This window comes from Alligator sinensis, unplaced genomic scaffold (assembly GCF_000455745.1).
Source record: "Alligator sinensis unplaced genomic scaffold, ASM45574v1 scaffold379_1, whole genome shotgun sequence".
NCBI lineage: Eukaryota > Metazoa > Chordata > Crocodylia > Alligatoridae > Alligator > Alligator sinensis.
Window position 1 is genome coordinate 1,947,975 of NW_005842001.1, and position 18,202 is coordinate 1,966,176.

The 18,202-nt window shown below is 40.9% G+C and overlaps 1 protein-coding gene across 5 annotated transcripts in view; it reads right to left on the reverse strand.

Moving 5' to 3' along the window:
* FNDC3B (fibronectin type III domain containing 3B) overlaps positions 1 to 18,202 on the reverse strand; it is a 354,529-nt gene that overhangs the window by 67,312 nt on the left and 269,015 nt on the right. For 4 of the 5 annotated variants that reach the window (XM_025201760.1, XM_025201762.1, XM_025201763.1 and 1 more), the window contains 7 exons: positions 18,079 to 18,202; positions 14,373 to 14,547; positions 13,214 to 13,300; positions 9,149 to 9,287; positions 6,816 to 6,887; positions 5,587 to 5,705; positions 3,961 to 4,066 (listed from right to left, as the gene is read on the reverse strand). In XM_025201760.1, coding sequence (XP_025057545.1) covers positions 3,961 to 4,066; positions 5,587 to 5,705; positions 6,816 to 6,887; positions 9,149 to 9,287; positions 13,214 to 13,300; positions 14,373 to 14,547; positions 18,079 to 18,202 — 822 coding nt within the window. The remainder of the gene's footprint in view (positions 1 to 3,960; positions 4,067 to 5,586; positions 5,706 to 6,815; positions 6,888 to 9,148; positions 9,288 to 13,213; positions 13,301 to 14,372; positions 14,548 to 18,078) is intronic. The other variant, XM_025201761.1, reaches the window with a different exon arrangement.

The window sequence follows — 18,202 nt, forward strand, 5'->3', positions numbered from 1 at the left end:
CACTATGGAAGAAAGAGACTTGGGGGTCATCATTGACCACAAGATGAACATGAGCCTGCAATGCGATGCGGCAGCTAGTAAAGCGACCAAAACTCTGGTTTGCATCCATAGATGCTTCTCAAGCAAATCCCGGGACGTCATTCTCCCCTTGTACTCGTCCTTAGTGAGGCCATAGCTGGAGTACTGTGTCCAGTTTTGGGCTCCACAATTCAAAAAGGATGTGGAGAAGCTTGAGAGAGTCCAGAGAAGAGCCACGCGCATGATCAGAGGTCAGGGAAGCAGACCCTACGATGACAGGCTGAGAGCCCTGGGGCTCTTTCACCTGGAAAAGCGCAGGCTCAGGGGTGATCTGATGGCCACCTACAAGTTTATCAGGGGTGACCACCAGCATCTGGGGGAACGTTTGTTCACCAGAGCGCCCCAAGGGATGACGAGGTCGAATGGTCACAAACTACTTCAAGATAGTTTCAGGCTGGACATAAGGAAGAACTTCTTTACTGTCCGAGCCCCCAAGGTCTGGAACAGCCTGCCACCGGAGGTGGTTCAAGCGCCTTCATTGAACACCTTCAAGATGAAACTGGATGCTTATCTTGCTGGGATCCTATGACCCCAGCTGACTTCCTGCCCTTTGGGCAGGGGGCTGGACTCAATGATCTTCCGAGGTCCCTTCCAGCCCTAATGTCTATGAAATCTATGAAAATCTATGAACTCCATTGTTAATAAGGACCAAAATCATTAAGGAATTTCTTCAATTTTATCATTTTAACAGATACCCTGTTACAATTTCAATTCAAACAGTGATGACAGATTTTCAGGAAACATAAATAGGAGGAAAAAACACAAAATCAATAATAAAATTGTAGCAAGCAGGGGTAGAATGAGCCTTGGTGCATATGTATAGGCACCCACTATTCCTTGTCTTCATCTCAGTGGACACGGAGATCAACTTATTACCTTCCACTTTACAACAGCCCATTCCATATTTAAAGACTAAATATGGAATTCTTTTAGTTCTAATACACCAATATGTATTTTCTTGCATACAGCACAAATTCCCCATTTTCTCCACAGGTTATCACTGATGATCATTGCTGTTGCTCTCTAAAAAGTACTTTAGAAGAGACTGAACTTTTTGCAGGAAATAGAGGGGGCAGAGTCAGCAGCCTGTAAAAAACAAAAAAGTCACTAAACCCACCCCCTGCCAACCCCCAAAGGCATCAAGACATCATCTGAGATTTGAGAGACCTGGACCTTAATTATATGTAAGAAAGGGTTGTACATTTATGCAGTCTATTTCTGTTTTATTTTAAAAAAAATAATTTTCTATAAAACAGCAAAGATAAGAAAAGAACAAACAACTGAACCAGAAAAAGATTAAATGGTACTCTCAAATAACAATAATTGAAGTGTCTCTCTCTGGAAGGAACCAAGATGGATAAGGACTGAGGTCTAATAAAGAAGTGAATGTCAGGGAACGGAGAGGAATCTTCTACTGAGATGTTACCAGAGAGACAGAAAAAATTGGAGAACAAAAATAGCCATATTAGAGGGACCAATCTGTCTGTGCAGAGCTGCTATGGATTCCTCAGTACAGGCTGGTGGAGTCTGAGTTGGAAGGGCTAAAGGGCAGAGTCTGTCTTCGTCGCCCCACTATTCTGGCTGGTACATGGAGCATGTTGGCTGAACCAAAAATAAGGCTGATGCTGGATGTCCTTTTGAACCAGGGGTATTTACCCTTTTGAATAACTCCACATACAATAATTCTGGTAAAGTCACAAATGAGAGGCAAGGAAGATGGAACTAACTGCATTCCTCCCAACGGCCTTTACTACGAGTGACGCACAGTAAAACAAAGGCAACTCTAACATTCAGACGGCACGTTTTCAAAATCTACTGGCAAAGCACTTCAGAGATTCCAGAGCATCTAATCCTGGACCAGTGTGTTGTGACCTAGAAAGGCAATGCAATACCATGAACACAATGGCAATTCAAGTTTTATGTTGAACCAGGAGCAGATCAGTCTAATGCAGGAGCGGGCAAAATACGGCCCGGGGGCCAGATCCAGACCGCCAGGTCATTCTATCCGACCCGCGGGGCCCCTAAAAAAATTTAGAAAATTAATATTTATCTGCCCCTGCCTGCCTGTCAAAGATGAAAGGGAAATATAGATAAGAAGAAGAGGGGCAACCCCAGTGCTGCAGTTGGGAACCATGTAGTGCCAGAGGGGCAGGCAGGCAAGCAGGGGGAGGAGCGGGGAAGTGGCTACGGCAGGCGGGTGGGGGGGAGGGGGTGGAAGGGGCTTCAGCAGCACAGCCTTGCTCCAAAGAGCCCCTGGCAGCTGGGACCCCACACTCCTGCCACCCTGCTTTCAGCAAGTGGCCCTCCATGCGAAATAATTGCCTGCCTCTGGTCTAATGGAAGTGACACTGCAGTAGAACGTGTATGTAACAGACACTTCTAACACACACCTTTACTAAAGGTTGTCAACAAGCAATGACTTTCCAAAATGCTACAATTACTGGTTCATGCACAGCTTAAGACAGGGGTAGGTAAAATACAGTCTGAGTTGGATCTGGCCCACCAAATGATTCTACCTGACCCGTGGCTGCTCCTCTGAAGAACTGTACCCAGCCCACAGCTGCCCTGGCTTTCGGCGCCTCTCACCCTTCTCCCTTTCCCATGCCAGCTGGCTGCCGCACCAGCAGCCATTCCCCTTCCTGGCTCAGCCTGCCCTGTCCGGTTCTGAAACCCCCAGCGTATACTCAAAGGCAGGGGGTGCTAAGCTCCTGGCTAGGCTTCTGTTCGAGGCTGCTGCATAGCTCCAATGCTGCAAGTGCTTGCAGACCAGACAGCCTAGCCCCCAGCAAGTCAAAACTCAGGTAAGTTTCTTCCTGCTAGCTGGGGAGGGAGTGCAGGTGGAAGAGAGCCAGGAGCCATGGGTTATCCAGGCTCTGCCAGGCTGGCAGGGGCATAGGCACTGCTAATGTGGTGCAACGCTGCATTTCTGTGTGCTGCTTTGGGCTGTACCATGTGGGTGCAACTGAAGCAGCTAGCGCAGCTCCTTCCTGACCCCAAGTCACTGGCATGCAGCTGCATCAGGCAGTATCCACACCAGCTGCCCCCACATGACCCAAAGTGGTGCACAGGTACACAATGCAGCACCAGGTCAGCCCAGGTAACCCGTAGCTCTTGGCCCACTTCTCCCTGCATGCCCTCTCTGACCGAGTCCCTGGCACACGACCAGGCCAGGCCAGTGCTGCACTGTGTTCCTGTGAGCCACCTTGGTCCAGGGGGGCACAGCTGATGCAGCTCCTGCCCGACCCAGCTGCATGCCAGGGACTCAGGGATGGGTAGAGAGTACAGGGAGAAGGGGGCTGGGAGCCACAGGTTATCGGCCCAGCTGGGCCAGTGCCACTTTGCTCCCTGCTTTTCCCTGTACCCCCTCCCCAAGTCCCTGGCATGCAACTTGCTCAATTAGGAGCTGCTCCAGCTATGCCTACGTGGCCAGAGGTGTTGCTTGGGGACACAACTCAGTACCAGCTTGGCTGTGTGCTGAGGACTCAGGCCACAGGGAGTAGGTGCAGGGAGGAGGGAACAAAGGTTAGGTTTGCCTAACCCAAGGGTGGGCAATTATTTGGGCCGGAGGGCCACTTATTGAGTTTTGGTGACTCGGCCCACGACAGCTGACCAAAACTCCCTAAGTGCCCCTCCAGCCCCAATAATTGCCCACTCCTGGCCTAAGAACACCTTTTTGTTTGTATTATGTTGGCTGCAGCAACTTCAAATTCTGGACTATATCATGTATCCCCGAAATTGTTTTGCTAACTTAAGATTGTATCTGTACTCCTCATAGTTTGGGGCTCTTTACATTTACATATCTGAACCACAAACACAGGTTCCCAATCAGCTTTAACAACAGGTGGTAAATGTAATTCTTGTGGCAAGTCTTAGATCACTCACCCCACTGTAGCTGAACTTCTTTGTGTTTGGGTTTCCCCAACACTCGTGGTGGCCGACAGTGACCTGGTGCAACACTTAGCGTACGGACAGGTAAACTTTCAGAACACTGGAAAAGAACAGACGATGTCAGTTTTAGGAATCCTGTGGAAACACATTTCCAAACCAAGACAAGCAGGGGAGAATGGGCTGAAAGTCCATTCCCTCTACAAACATTTTAAAATGGCAAATGAAAAATGTATACAACATTTTTGTACAAAAATAAGAGGACAATACAAACACATAAAAGACTCCTTTCCTTATTTTTATTAGCACCATTAATAAAATATTTTCATGAGCACTAGTAAATATTTTAGTACAACAACTTTTTTGTTAGTAGTTTATTTTTCTCATAGTTTCTGCATTGTCAAACAGCCCTTTAGTACCTAGTAGAAAAGGACATGAGAAGCTTAAGGGGAACAAAACACTGGTTATTAAGCTGTTCAGTTTAGTAGAAATGGGACTTAACAAGAACCAATGGCTCAAGGTAGAAGACCGACCCATTCAAATTAGAAATCAGATAAAAAAAAGTTTGACAGTGAGTGTGATAACACAGTAAAACAAACTAGTATGGGGGGGTGGTAGATTTTGTCTCCCGCTGTCTTCAAATTAAGGCTGGATGCTTTGAAGACAAATCCCTGAAAAACAACTCTTCTTTTGCATTATATGCACTGAAACAATGCTCTAGAAATTATGAGTTTATATTTGAAGAGTATTAATGACTTAGAACCTTAAGTCAACAGGTTTATGCGGAGTAGCATATACCACAAAATGATGACTAGTAATTTATGTGCATTCTGGAAATAACAGGTTACTTGAATTTGCTCATCTGTGCAGACTTCTACTGTAGTAATGATAAGACTTCAAAAAGATGAAGGTCATGACTATATGCTTAACTTTATGCACGTGAGTAAGTGTGCTGAAGTCTATTGCAGCAGCCAGTAAATTAAATACAAAGGGTCAGGATCTCGTTGGTGTTATGTAAAGAAACTAATATAATAAAATAGCACATTATTTCCAGAGTTCAGATGATACCTGTCCATCAGAAACACACATAGATATAAACGACAACCAGCCAAATAGATTAATCCATAATGTTTCTTCTCAGGGCTTAAAGTATCATCTCCTATACCAGGAGGTTGATGAAACATATATATTTTAATAAATAATAAACTTAAAATAGGCAGGCTTCTGAATACAAAGGAGAGCCAAAAACTATTGTGCATGAAGAACAAAAATAAAATGGACTTGATATTCAATTTATCAAGTCAAATATTATGTCAAATGTCAAACTATATAAGCAGAAAGGGCCATGATTATATTATTCTCTGCGTATTTAGGATGTTTTTCATCTGAAGAACTTCATTAGTTTTATTTTGCTAATAAGTTCCGGATAATATATATGTCCAAAAATCAGTACACTAAAACTAAGCATCAGAGTATTAATTTTATCACATTCAAAATACTAATGTTTAGGTAAAAACATCACCAACTCTTTGAAGCAGAAGCAATTTAGCAGATCTAATATGAAAAGCTTAAATGCGGCTAATATAGCAATTATCATCATTTTCGCTACCCAACAATTCTTACCTGACTATGTCCACCAGTGCTGATACAGCATGCCCGGAGTCTATACAAAGTGCCTGGTTTCAAGTGAGTACAGGTATATTCTGTAGCAGATCCACTATAAGCCACTTCCCATTGACCTGCTGTTAAATGAAATGCTGCTCAAAGTAAATGTAGTTAGAAAACAACACGCACTTGTATGGTATGGGTGTGTTATGCTTTAAGGAAGTGACATGTGGTACAGAAAAATACCATAGAAACAAATTAATCCCTTGTTTGAAAATATATTAACCTGTTACCCTTGTTATGCATTTAATATTATGACTTAAAGAAAAAATATAGTTTTCCATTGGACGGTAAATATAGTCCAGGAAGTTTGTATTCCATCTATCCTAAAGAAAGGAAGTGGAAGGGCACTTTAACCCTTCTCCCTCCACTCCCCCCAACAAACAAGTCAATATAATCTGCTCTGCAGCGGAGGAAATACCTTCCAGGACAGGTGGAATTGTAAGGCTGCAGAACAGCACATATGCATGGCTCTTACACAAGCTACAGAAGTGCAACAGATATGCAACTCTTGTATCCTTAGTACCTGCCCCATAAACTCTCATAAAAGGTGGCAAAATCTGTTTTTGCTAAACGATCACTGAAACAGCCCAAGTATTTCTGCTAACAAATTGTGGTATAGTCTTTCATAATGACTCTACTTTAGTTTTTCCATGAAAAAAGGAGTTTAGACCATGTATCTTAACACTTGAAGATTTAGGATAATGATACATAAGAAACACTACACAGTAGTAGTAAATCTTCGTAATAACATTCTTTCATATTAGTAGCATTGATTAAATAGAAACATTCTACACATCTGCAAGTTTGAACTAGGCACAAATATCACTTCTATTACGAGTGGTTTGGAAATCCAAATTAAGAGCAGTTATTTTTGTTATCACTAATTAAGTAAAAATAAATAAATAACCACAAAGATTTTGACTAAGCTTTCCCCCAGTTTGTGCTTTAATGCAACATCCAGTACTATATTTTACATTCTGTAAAATTAATGAAGGGTACATACAGCAAAAATGTTAGACTAAATGATTTAGCTAAAAATACCAATCTCTGATATTGGTGTGTTCCCAAAGAATTATTATATCGATACTTTTTAAAAATATATAACAGCTGAATAAGTCACTTCTCATTGCTGAAAATGTACAACTACAAGGGATTTACAATACATGGAGCAGGATCTAATTTACCTTCAGAATTTCCTTCAGAAATCTCTAAGAGATATTTTAGAATTTCTGAACCGCCATTGTCCTGTGGAGGATCTGAAAAAACAAGCACATTTTTGTTGGAAAATCAGGTTACGAGAATAGAGGACTTCACCAGATATCAAAGTGTACAGTGACTGAGTCTCATCCTGCCAAGCCACGCATGCATTTACGGAGGAAATGACTTTGTGGTCAGCTGCACGGATTCAACACTTATCCTGTGAGATGGTGGGTGTTCTCAAATCTCACAGAAGCCAGTGAGAATTAAAGATACCTGCCCATATTTAGCAGATTCATTAGGGCACATGTTAATTAAAACAGAGTTGATAGCAAATATTTAGTCTGTAGGAGAAATGCTGCTTGGCTGAATCAACAGAAGTAAAGCAGAAATAAAACACCATTTGCCAAGATACTAAAGATGGTGATTTTAAGATCCACATTCTGTCTCTATTAATTGCTTTCCTGACAGCTTGGTGTTGATTTTTTTTTTTTTTTTAAACCATAGAACAGCTGGTTTTTTACTTAAATTTTACTCCTGCTCCATAAATGGATTTAGGAATGAATTATAATTAATTCCTATAATTCAACGGGGGCACAGAAGGGAATTGGTGAGTTTTTATTCACCAAGGCGCCCCCGGGGGTTACAAGAAATAATGGCCACAAGCTAGCAGAGAGCAGATTTAGACTAGACATTAGGAAGAACTTCTTCACAGTTAGAGTGGCCAAGGTCTGGAACAGGCTCCCAAGGGAGGTGGTGCTCTCCCCTACCCTGGGGGTCTTCAAGAGGAGGTTAGATAGGCATCTAGCTGGGGTCATCTAGACCCAGCCCTCTTTCCTGCCTATGCAGGGGGTTGGACTTGATGATCTATTGAGGTCCCTTCCGACCCTAACATTTATGAATCTATGAATCTATAGAAATATATAGAATATTTTCACTCAGCATGAATCTAGGATTTCAAATATGATGTCTAGGATCCCTCATCACTATCAACATCATAATATATTATTTTCAGCTGCTCAAAAATATACTCTTGACCATACAGACAAGTCGGGTAAAGACATGATTCCTGTCTCAAAGAGCATATCATCTACCTGCAAAACGGCACATTCAGAGAGGATGTCACATTACACATTCTGGTGTGAGCACAGCACTGAGCAGAACAAGGTGACAGTAATAAGATGGTATGGATGTGCTCTGACTATTGCTTTACAGGATTAATTTAATCTTTTGTTCTACCTGACTTATCATAGCAGGACAGTACAAATGAATATTTAGAAACATCCACAGTTCTGGCTCCAGAGCCCCTGCCCTGTTTGAGAGGGGACCAAGGCAATAGGGCGACAAGGGACATCTGTACTGAGCAGAGAGGGGTAGTGCTGTTTTCCATCCGACGTTCCTGACGTTAGGCAGCTAGGTACTTTTGGCCTCTGAGGCCCTGTGAAGTTCTGGCCTGAAGATACCTCCTTGTCAGAACCCATCACCCTGCTGCAAAGTAGACTGAGTTTTTCTTCAAGTGCCCCTTCCTCTCCCTTTATTGCAGTGTCATTATTTACTGTGGTGAGATGAGCTCTCTCTGGCCTCTGAGACCAGAGACTGGCTTCTGCAGCAACTGGGATTACCTGGTTTCTAGTGACCCTCCCTACTGGCATACAGCCTCCTCCGTTAAACCTAACATCAGTGACAGCAATTCACATTGTAAATTCACTTTGATGGAATTTAGAATTTTGGAAGATCAGCCAAGCTCTAAGTGTTACTCTGAAATAAATGTGCTCATTCCAAAAAAATAAAAAACTGTAAACCCTTGGAAGAGATCTGAATGAAAGGAAGGAGGTGACGTTGTAACCAGGTACATCACTCTAAACCCAAGCAGAGCAGAGTATGAAAGATGTCAGAAGGATATGTGTCGCAGGAACTGAGGCTGGAATCACTGACAGAGCAGACAGGATGGAGTAAAGAAAGATTCAACATATTATGGGACCTTCAAACCTAAGGAAAAGAAGTCAGTACTATGCAACAGGCAGTTAGTGAACAAGCCAAAAAGGTATATAGGGGTGGTGGAAAGAATATAGAGAACCCACAGAAGGTGCATTTTGTTGCAGCCTGTAAAAAGATCTTAGATTACCAAAGACTTGGGGCCTTTTACCACATGCTCAGGAATCTCTCAAAATTATCAGATGCAAGGTTGTTAAACTCTAAACCCCTGAACTGAGCAGCAGCATAGCAAACACTGCAATATAATATATTCACATGGGTTTTAAATACACTTAATTTACGTTATGTCAAAGTGTGTTACAGTAAAATAAACAAGCAACCTTACCCCATTTAACACTGAAGCCATGAGATGTTATTGGCCCTTTAATCACAGGTCTGGTAGGAGGTCCTGGCCGGTCTGGGCTTGTTGTACAGACCAAAATTTCACTTGGACAACTCTTCCCTTCCACATTAGAGGCAATCAGCTGAAATAACAACACACCACCACACAACACAACTACTTAATTATTTTGTATTCTCCTTTCTTGCAGTTTTAAATGAAATACTCTAACAGTTCATTTGACTGTTACTTATTAAGATAGAAGCGTGCGTCTGTCAAGTCTCAGCAAGTTGTGTATGATGCTAATAACAGGTGTTAGATCACAGCACTGGTTTCATTAGTAAGCACATTCTGAGTTTCTCTGTGGCCCACCAGTAATGTATTGTGGTAAAATATGATGAAGACAATTCTCAATGTGCTTGTAAAAGAAAGTGTCACGTGCCAACCCACTGCTGTTTACTCATAAAATATGTAAATAATGGTAACCAATTCACATGCCCATTTTGGAGAATTTTCCGGCTGCTGTTCAAAAATGAAATACTTCAGAAAATTAATAGCAACACAAACTTCAGAAAGATTAGATGCAGATCAAGTATATGCTTCTGCTTCAAAAATTGCCGATTTGAGATACAAACTCTATGGGCCAAAACTTAACATTTGTTCTGAGGAAAACCTCATATCGACCTCAGTGGAAAGCATTAGACTAAGTTCAGGCTTCAGGATTTGGCCATGTGCTTTTACTATGGGGTTATAGATGGTATTGGAACAGCAAACCAAATTCAGGGAACCCCTGCAACATATTAACATCTACAGGGTCATATTAATCCTTGTGATGCTCAGGGACCTTTTAGTCCATCAATCTGAACACAATGCTCTAAACATAGTGCCTAGAAACTGAATATTGAATGAATAATTCTGAGAGCTACTTGTTTATACAAACGAGCAGGTGTCTTTTCTCCTGGAAGTATCAGCTATTCCAGGTAACCCATTTTCATCATCCTGTCCAACAACTGCCTTAGATTCCCTTGCGATTAGATAATCTGGGCTCTTACATAATACAAGATGTATTAATTCCTGTATGAACTATAGCATCTCTGTTGGAAAAGCACCAATCTTGATTTAAAAATTGCTAGTGACAGATAATCTGTAAGAATCCTTGGTAGATTGCTTTTATGGTTAATTAACCCCACTGTTAAAAAACTGTTTCTTATTTTTGGTTTGAGTTTGTTTAGCTTCAAATTTACAGTCACCAGAACTTGATATACCTTTGTCTGCTACACTGAAAAGACCATTATCAAAGTTTTGGTCCCCATAGACAAACTTGACATTTCTAAAGACTTCCCTTTACCTTCTCTCTGATAACCTAAATAACTTCAGGCTCCTAGAGTTTTTCCACAATCAGGAAAGTTTTCCGATCTTTTAATCATCCTCATTCTCTTCTCTGAACCCACTCCAAATTATTATTATCCTTCATAAGTGTTAACACTAGCACGGGATGCAATATTCCAACATGTGGTAATATCAACAATGCTAAAGACAGAAGTAACAGAAATTCTCTACCACTATAACAAGCCCCCTCTTTAAACAGTTAAGGACTGCAACAGCCCTTTTAACTAGGGTGACCAAATGGGACAATGTGAAATCTGGGACATCCCCTCCTTCCTCCTGCCCCCCTCTCCCTCCCCCACCTGGGACAATCATTTTAATTTTTACTGGCTGGTCGGCACTGGCCTCTGAAATCCAGGACTGTCCTGGCCAATCCGGCAAGTATGGCCCCCCTACTTTTAGCCAACACAGAACACCAGAAACACGTCCAGTTAATCATCAACCATTCCACAAATATCTTTCCAGCTTCCCAGGATAGTGTCTTTCATCCTCTAAGTATCACTCAGATGTACTGTTTGTAAACTGAAGCCTTTACATATTAAAGTATGTATTGTTTGTGCGTATCCAGCTGACAAAGTAATCCAGGTTGCTCTGAAACAGAGGCTTGTCCTCTTTACCCTTTATCACTCCCTCAATCTTCATGCCCTCTGGAAACATTATCAATAAGCTGAAAGAAAACACAGAATCCTCACTGATGCGTGATCCAAGAACTGATCCCTGGGGACCCAACTAGAAACACCGCTACTTAGATTTCCCATTTAATGTGACATTTTGGAACCTGTCTGATAGCCAGTGTTTAACATGTGGCACTCTCATCTTTCCTTAATCAAAATATTTTGAGGAAACAAGTCAAATGTCTTAAAAGAAGTCTATTACAATGGTAATCACCATTACCAACCAAACTTGTAATCTCACCAAAAAAGATAGCAAGTTGGTTTGGCAGCATCTATTTTCCATAAATGAATCTCAACTAGTAGTAAAGTGATTACCTTCCTTTAATTATTTACAAGCTATACCATCATGATGCTCAGGGTCAATGTCAGCCTGACAGACCAACAATTACCCAGATCATCCTCTTTACATACTATTCACTTTCTTTAAAGTCTTGTGGAACTTCCCTTTGACCTCTAGAGCTAATTAATGCCATTCCCGACAGAATGTGTGCACATGTAAATGTGCCTGTCCTTCTCACAACTGACATCAACTCAATTCCAGACTACAAATGCTGCCACCTGATTATGAAGAGGCGGGCAAGGTCAAGATGTGTCTCTCGCCTATCCGTCACTCACTGCTGGATTGTATCAACTGCTCTGTCAGTCCATCCTTGAGGAGTCCATGTTCACAACAGAAAGTAACTTACTTTTCCAGGAGCTTGAGTGTGGCAACAGCCATCCCCTTCATTTATTTAGAGAGAAGCAGAATCTTAAACTGTGCTAAGTTTAAAAAGACACAATATCTTTTCCTATACTGTCTTAATCTAAAGTTCACGACATTTCACATAGTCTTAGACAGCATCAAACAATCGTATGTTAGATCTGTGTCCTTTAATGCGTGAAACTATTCTCTGTACAATAAAGTTTTGTTTGTTTTTTAACCTTAACACATCTATCATGTATGTTCTCGAGCTGAAGACATTTCACCCATGCTCAGGGCTTATAATAGCCATATAAAAATAAGAGATACTTTCAGAAAACTAACTGTTAAATAATAATTGCATTCTGAAAGTACAATGGTTACTAACTTTACAGGTAACAGCTTAATTCTAGTAATATATAGGATCTCTAATAAAAAATGAATGGAATGATGCCACCTTGTGGAAAAACACTAAATTTACAAGCAAAGATTTTTCAAAGGCCTGACAATCTATGCAATTAGATGGCCAACAGGAATTTAGCTCCTCTGTTGCATAAACTTGCAATTCTGGGAATGTGTTGTAAACTCCACCATCTAGTGCTTGATCTCTCAAAAGCACTCCCCATCTTCATGTTCATGCTGACAACTAACAAGAGACTTTTCTGAATTTTGCAAATTTGTTAAGAAAAGCTGAAAAAGATTTCTTAAGGAGGATTACAGTCACAAGAAAAAAGAACACTAGCTGTAGTTTTCTGCTGAAAAAACAGAAAATTCACTGAAAATTCCAACTAGGTTGGAAAGCTTTACGTTAAGGCAAGTGAATATACATCTCTGAGGGAGCATCTATTTTCAGTGTCCTTATAAGCTTTTCAAAAAAAGTGATTTTCGCCACTTGGGGGAGCCATCAATAAGGTGAATGAAATGCATCAAGGACCAACTGCTGGAGTCCTAGAGTCATGAATACCCTGGCCTCAAACCATCATAAAAGGCCTCTAAGCATAATCTATCCCCTCCATGAGTCCTTAATTCAGCACCTCTTCACCAAACAGAACAGGATCGTCACAGTGAAACCTCCAAGACAAGTCTATGGCCCAATGTACTCAACCTGTCTAACACATGCTAAGCAACAAATAATCTTTGAGGTAACCATATTTTCAATATACACTTGCACGTGTCAAACAAAAGACATTTCACATTAATGGGTTTTCATTAAAAAACCCATTTTCTTGCATCAAAGGCAGGATTTGTTTTTAAAGAACTTGATTTTTAAGGTGCAATTATACAGAGTCCTCAGAGTGTACATAATGAAAGTCCCTGGGGAAGAAAACTTACCCTAAATTTGTATTGTGTGCTTCTTCTGAGATTTTTCACAGTACAGGTTAGGTCTTCTCCAGTGTACTTTGTGTGAAACACACTATCCTAAAAACCAGAAAAAAACACGTATACATTTCCAGGTATCATCATCAGTATGTGTATGTACCATTCCTATCATACAGTGAAGCTACATATACCCACCTCAAGTGTAGTTTTTAAAGGTTTTACTCATTCACTTTTTTTTTTTTTTTTTACATCTCCTATTATCATAGTAATTCTTTTGTAATTCAGACTAATTGATCTGAACAATATGCTATTTTACTATACCAATGCAAAATATAATTTAGTGTTTGTAACATTCTCTCTCTCGGTGATGCTCAGCCTTTAGACCCAAGCCAGATGAGGGGCACAGGGCTGGTCTATGAGATGCCTAGGACTCCTCGTGCCAAGACAGGGCCTGCGGGCCCTATGTTGCTTCTCCACAACAAGATTGGGACTCCAGGGGTCCCACACTGCCTTCTTCCAGTCCCATGTGCCAGAATTGGACCCAGCACTACCTTGTGTACTCAATCTAATATACAGTGCCACGGACCCATCGGGAGCCCCAAGTGCTAGAAAACAGAGCCCCAGGAGCCAGATCTGGCTTGTAGGCTATGGGTTGAGCACCACTGCTCTAGATTATTTTTCCACATATACATTTATAGTGTGCGTGTCTGTCCAGTACATATAATCTTGAGTACTTACTGTGGTAATGTAAACCTACATTTAATATAGGTTAAAATCTATCCCAGAAAACCAACTCTGTAAATAAAGTTAAGTAGAACATGGCAGACCAAATTGTTTAAAGACAAAATACTTCAAGTCCTTCAAATCTTTGACTGGCAAAACTCTTAATAGGTTTCTGAATATCCATACATCACAGACTTGCACCCAACTTTGCTATGAGCACAGGATTTTCCTTCTGGTGTGCAGCAAAACTGCAAATCACCTTCACTAAGCTTCTGAACTTTGAGCAGATGAGCATGAACAACTCACTAAGTTGTACAGTTGAGAATTCAATGAGTTCTTAAATACTGGTACAGGTATTTCATGAACTCTTGAGTCAGTCTCAACAATGAGTTAAATAAAAAATTATTTTGGCCCATTTTCTGCTTGATCAAAGCAATAGAGAACTTACATTATCCTCTTCTTGAATTTCCAGGGTGTAAGAAATAACTTCTTCTGGTGTACATCCTTCTACTTTATTCCACTGCAACGTGATCCATGTAACACCTGCTCGAACAAGTTTTGGTGCAGAAGGGGTCTGAGGAATATTACCTGCTGTGTAACACACTACTTCCTGGCTGTACCCACTGCACAGAAAGATAGAAGAGAAAGAAATGTGCAAAAGAAATTTAAATTAATTGTTTGAATGTATACTGATCTATACAAAGCCTATAACAATGTACAAAACACATTTACAAAGTGTCTTGGGTGCAAAATCAAGCACTCAGAAACTTAGAAAATGTTCAAAGGAAGGATGCAATCTTAAATTCAGACCATTGGGGTGCATGCATGAGTAAATGTTTAAAAGGAGTATATGAATTTTTTTCCCATGGAATCCATCTCATTCTGTACACCTAGAGCTATCCTACAATTCGCTTTACCCTATTTGGCAGTGTGTGGCTCAGAGCATAATTTCCCTATTGCATATAATCCAAACACTCCAGACTGTGGGATTATAATTGCCTTATGGACATTATTTAATGCTGCTCACCTCCATAATATTAGAGTTCCTCAAATAAAACAGGAATTTACCTCTCACTGTGAGAAACAGAAATATCATTATCCCTATTTTACAAATTAGAAATGAGACACAGATACAATTATGCCCAAACTCAAAAATGTGCCCTGCTTAAAACATGCTATGAGTGATTTTGCAAAGCATTTGTAATTCAAACACAGTGATCATTTCTTTTTGTTATGCTTGTGAAAGCTCAACTGTTAACAAATTTGGGTAACTCCAGATGGGCTTTTTGGAAAAAGTCATGAATACAAAAAGCCAGCTGTGAAATTATGGTTGACAGGTTCAGCATCACATAGGAATTCTGTGGCAGAGGTGGAGATGACATCAGTCCGGTCCTCCAGGACACTTAACTACCATGCCTACGAGCACATAGTGAGCTGCATTAGTCCCAATTTAAGCAGAAGGCAGGCCAAGCTGGTATTTTAGGCCCCCTCCTCATGTCATGTTTATACCATGATTAACACGTTAATCACAGCATAAATATGCTGCGTGCTACATGTGCACCCAATTTAAGGCACCATAAAATAGGAAACAAGCCATAAAAATGTTGCACATTAGGTAGAACATTTTTATGGCGGACTTTCATGATGCACTGAATTTAATATGAAGCTGTGGCTGACAGTCAGCTGATTGCTGGTCTGGCCAAAGGCTGGAAGGATGGAGACAGAAATAGCTTCCCCTACTAAAGACTTTAAACTCTGTACACCTGGCAGTTCTGGTTAGGATGCCAGGCACGGAGGTATATGAGAAGCTCCTGGAAGGGGAAGATTTGGATCCTCAATAGAGACTTCTGCCATTTGAGCAATGGGATAAATGGTAGAAGTAGTAGTCTATTAGGCTAGACGTGAACCAACAGTATAACACACACTTGTCCAAAAGGTTTCAGAGTTATCTGCTACCAGAAGAAGAATGCTCATACTCAGGAATACTGGGGTCTATCCAGAATCTGGATAAGCCTTTCCATTCCCATCCTTGACATGTATTTTCCTCCCTAGCTCCAGCTGGGGAAGCATTTAGCTCAGAGGACAGACAATCTCTCTGCTCTTAGTTTCAGCATCCAATGACAGCCAAACTCAGAAACAGTTGTAGAAAAAGTTGTAGTTGTCCCCAGAACGGAGCATGCTCAGTAGGTTCTAAGAAGGTGCGATGTGCTTGGTGGAGAGGAAGTGTCTGGAAAACTTTGCATTTTCAGGGACTTGTAATTCCCAAATTTTGGGAGATTTCAGCAAAAGGCCTCTGAACCCCAAATAACTGCATGTTAATATTCAAGATTCAGCCCCAAAGCATGTAGGTGCTTAAGCTTCTTCACTAACCGACTTGAATACTGTATGTGCAAAATACAGCCTGAGGTAGAAACCCAGCACAGAAAATATCATCCTCAACAGTTACTCTGGCAAAATTACAAGCAGCTGAAAATGGGGTCTTATAATGGGAAGTGTTAGGTAACCTTAACTATAGGAAATGCTGCCAGCATTGCCTATAATTATATATAAATATAGATCCTATGTTCTTGGTGCCTGTCCCATGGATTAAGACACAAAATAACATAACAAGATTGACCATGAATATAACAACACCCAAACCTCAGCCCATTCCCTTCCCTCAATAGCCTGAGAAAAGAAGGGTTTGGTAGCATGCCCAGAAGTTTAAAAAAACAACAACCCTGGGGTATGGCAAACTGTTGGAGGGGTGGGAGGTTATTCCAAAAAGGTTCCAAAGGCTTCCAAAACTGAAGACCCTCTACACATAAGCAGTTCTGTCTCGTTTACACTGACTAGCTCTGGTGCAAGCACCTCTGCTAACTACAGCGGAGGAATACTGCACAGGGAGAGAAGGAATCCCAAGACAATTAGGAACCAAAATGACTGCGTAATAATCTTTGTAGAACAGGCCCACGGTATCTCAGAGGAAGCAGAGACATTAAACAAGCTTTATTAAGCTGCAGATGTTGCTAGGAATTTTGCATCTTTGGGACTATTACGTCTTTGGGAGAATCTCCCATAAAACTGTATGTAAATCTCTCTTTGTACAGCTGTATTTTCTCTTTTATCCTGTTATTTCTTTTTAAGCTAAGAATAAGATAATGAATCCATGAAAGAAAGGACTAATAGCTTTTAAATGCATATTTTTCTACGATTCACAAACGATTTTAATATTTTTACAGCAAATCTTTGCTGCCCTTCATTCAACCTAGTGATCACCCAATTATCACTCAACCTAAAATCCCCATAAAGAAGTGGTCTTTGGCTCTCTAAGTCAGGTATTGTATCATAGCATCTAAGAAAGTAAGCTGTTGCACGTGAAAGCTTATGACTGTCTGAATTAATTAGGATACAAGGTGTCACTCTGCCTTCAGCTGATATCATCAGTCCAGTGCTATTTAACAGCTTGCAAATCAAGGGAAGCCTAGTAACCTTATTTTCCCACTATCTTCACCTTGAGCAATGGAAAGACGGGGAGCATTTTGAACCTGATTTGCACAGGTATGCATTTAAAGCCAGGTGCAAGCAAGTAGAAAAATCAGGACCTGCCTTGCTAAAACTTCCCTGAGGTCTAGTTACCCACTCTTGCCCCTGCTACTCCATTTCCTTTTCTCTACTAATGGCGGAGCTCATGAGTCTTGCCAAAGGAAGAAGTGAGCACATATCATACTGTGGTGCTGAAAGACAGAGGGACATCACTTCAATGAAAGAGTATCAGGATTCCTTTCAAAATCTGCAACTGTTAACTTCCTTTTACTTGTTTTTCTTGGTTCATGGAAATCCCTAGTGGGAATTTTACATAACAGATGTGTTCTTTTTGTATTAAAAACAGGCCACAAAACAGCATTTAACACTTCCAAAGGGGCCCATCATCTTAGATAAGTCTCTTCACTCTAAAAACTCCATGTTAGTTCCCTGTGAGGTGAGTGATGCTGCCAGGAAAGTCCTCAGGGGATCTACTCTAACACACTATTTGTAGTGCAATAAAACTTTAGTAATTTAAATACCCAGCTCAAAGGAAAAGAAGAGCAGCTTCTCTGTGCAGTCTGTTCTGTAGTTACATCTTTTGAATACCATCACCAAACCAGTGATTTTGTTGAGAAAAACTGACTTACCTGGTGCCTATGTCATTCTGAGCTGCTAACCTGAAGGTGTACCCCATAGCTGGACAGAGCTTAGTCAACTTGCAATGCTTTTGGCTCCCAAAGTAACATTCTCGGAAACTGTTGTTTCTTTTTC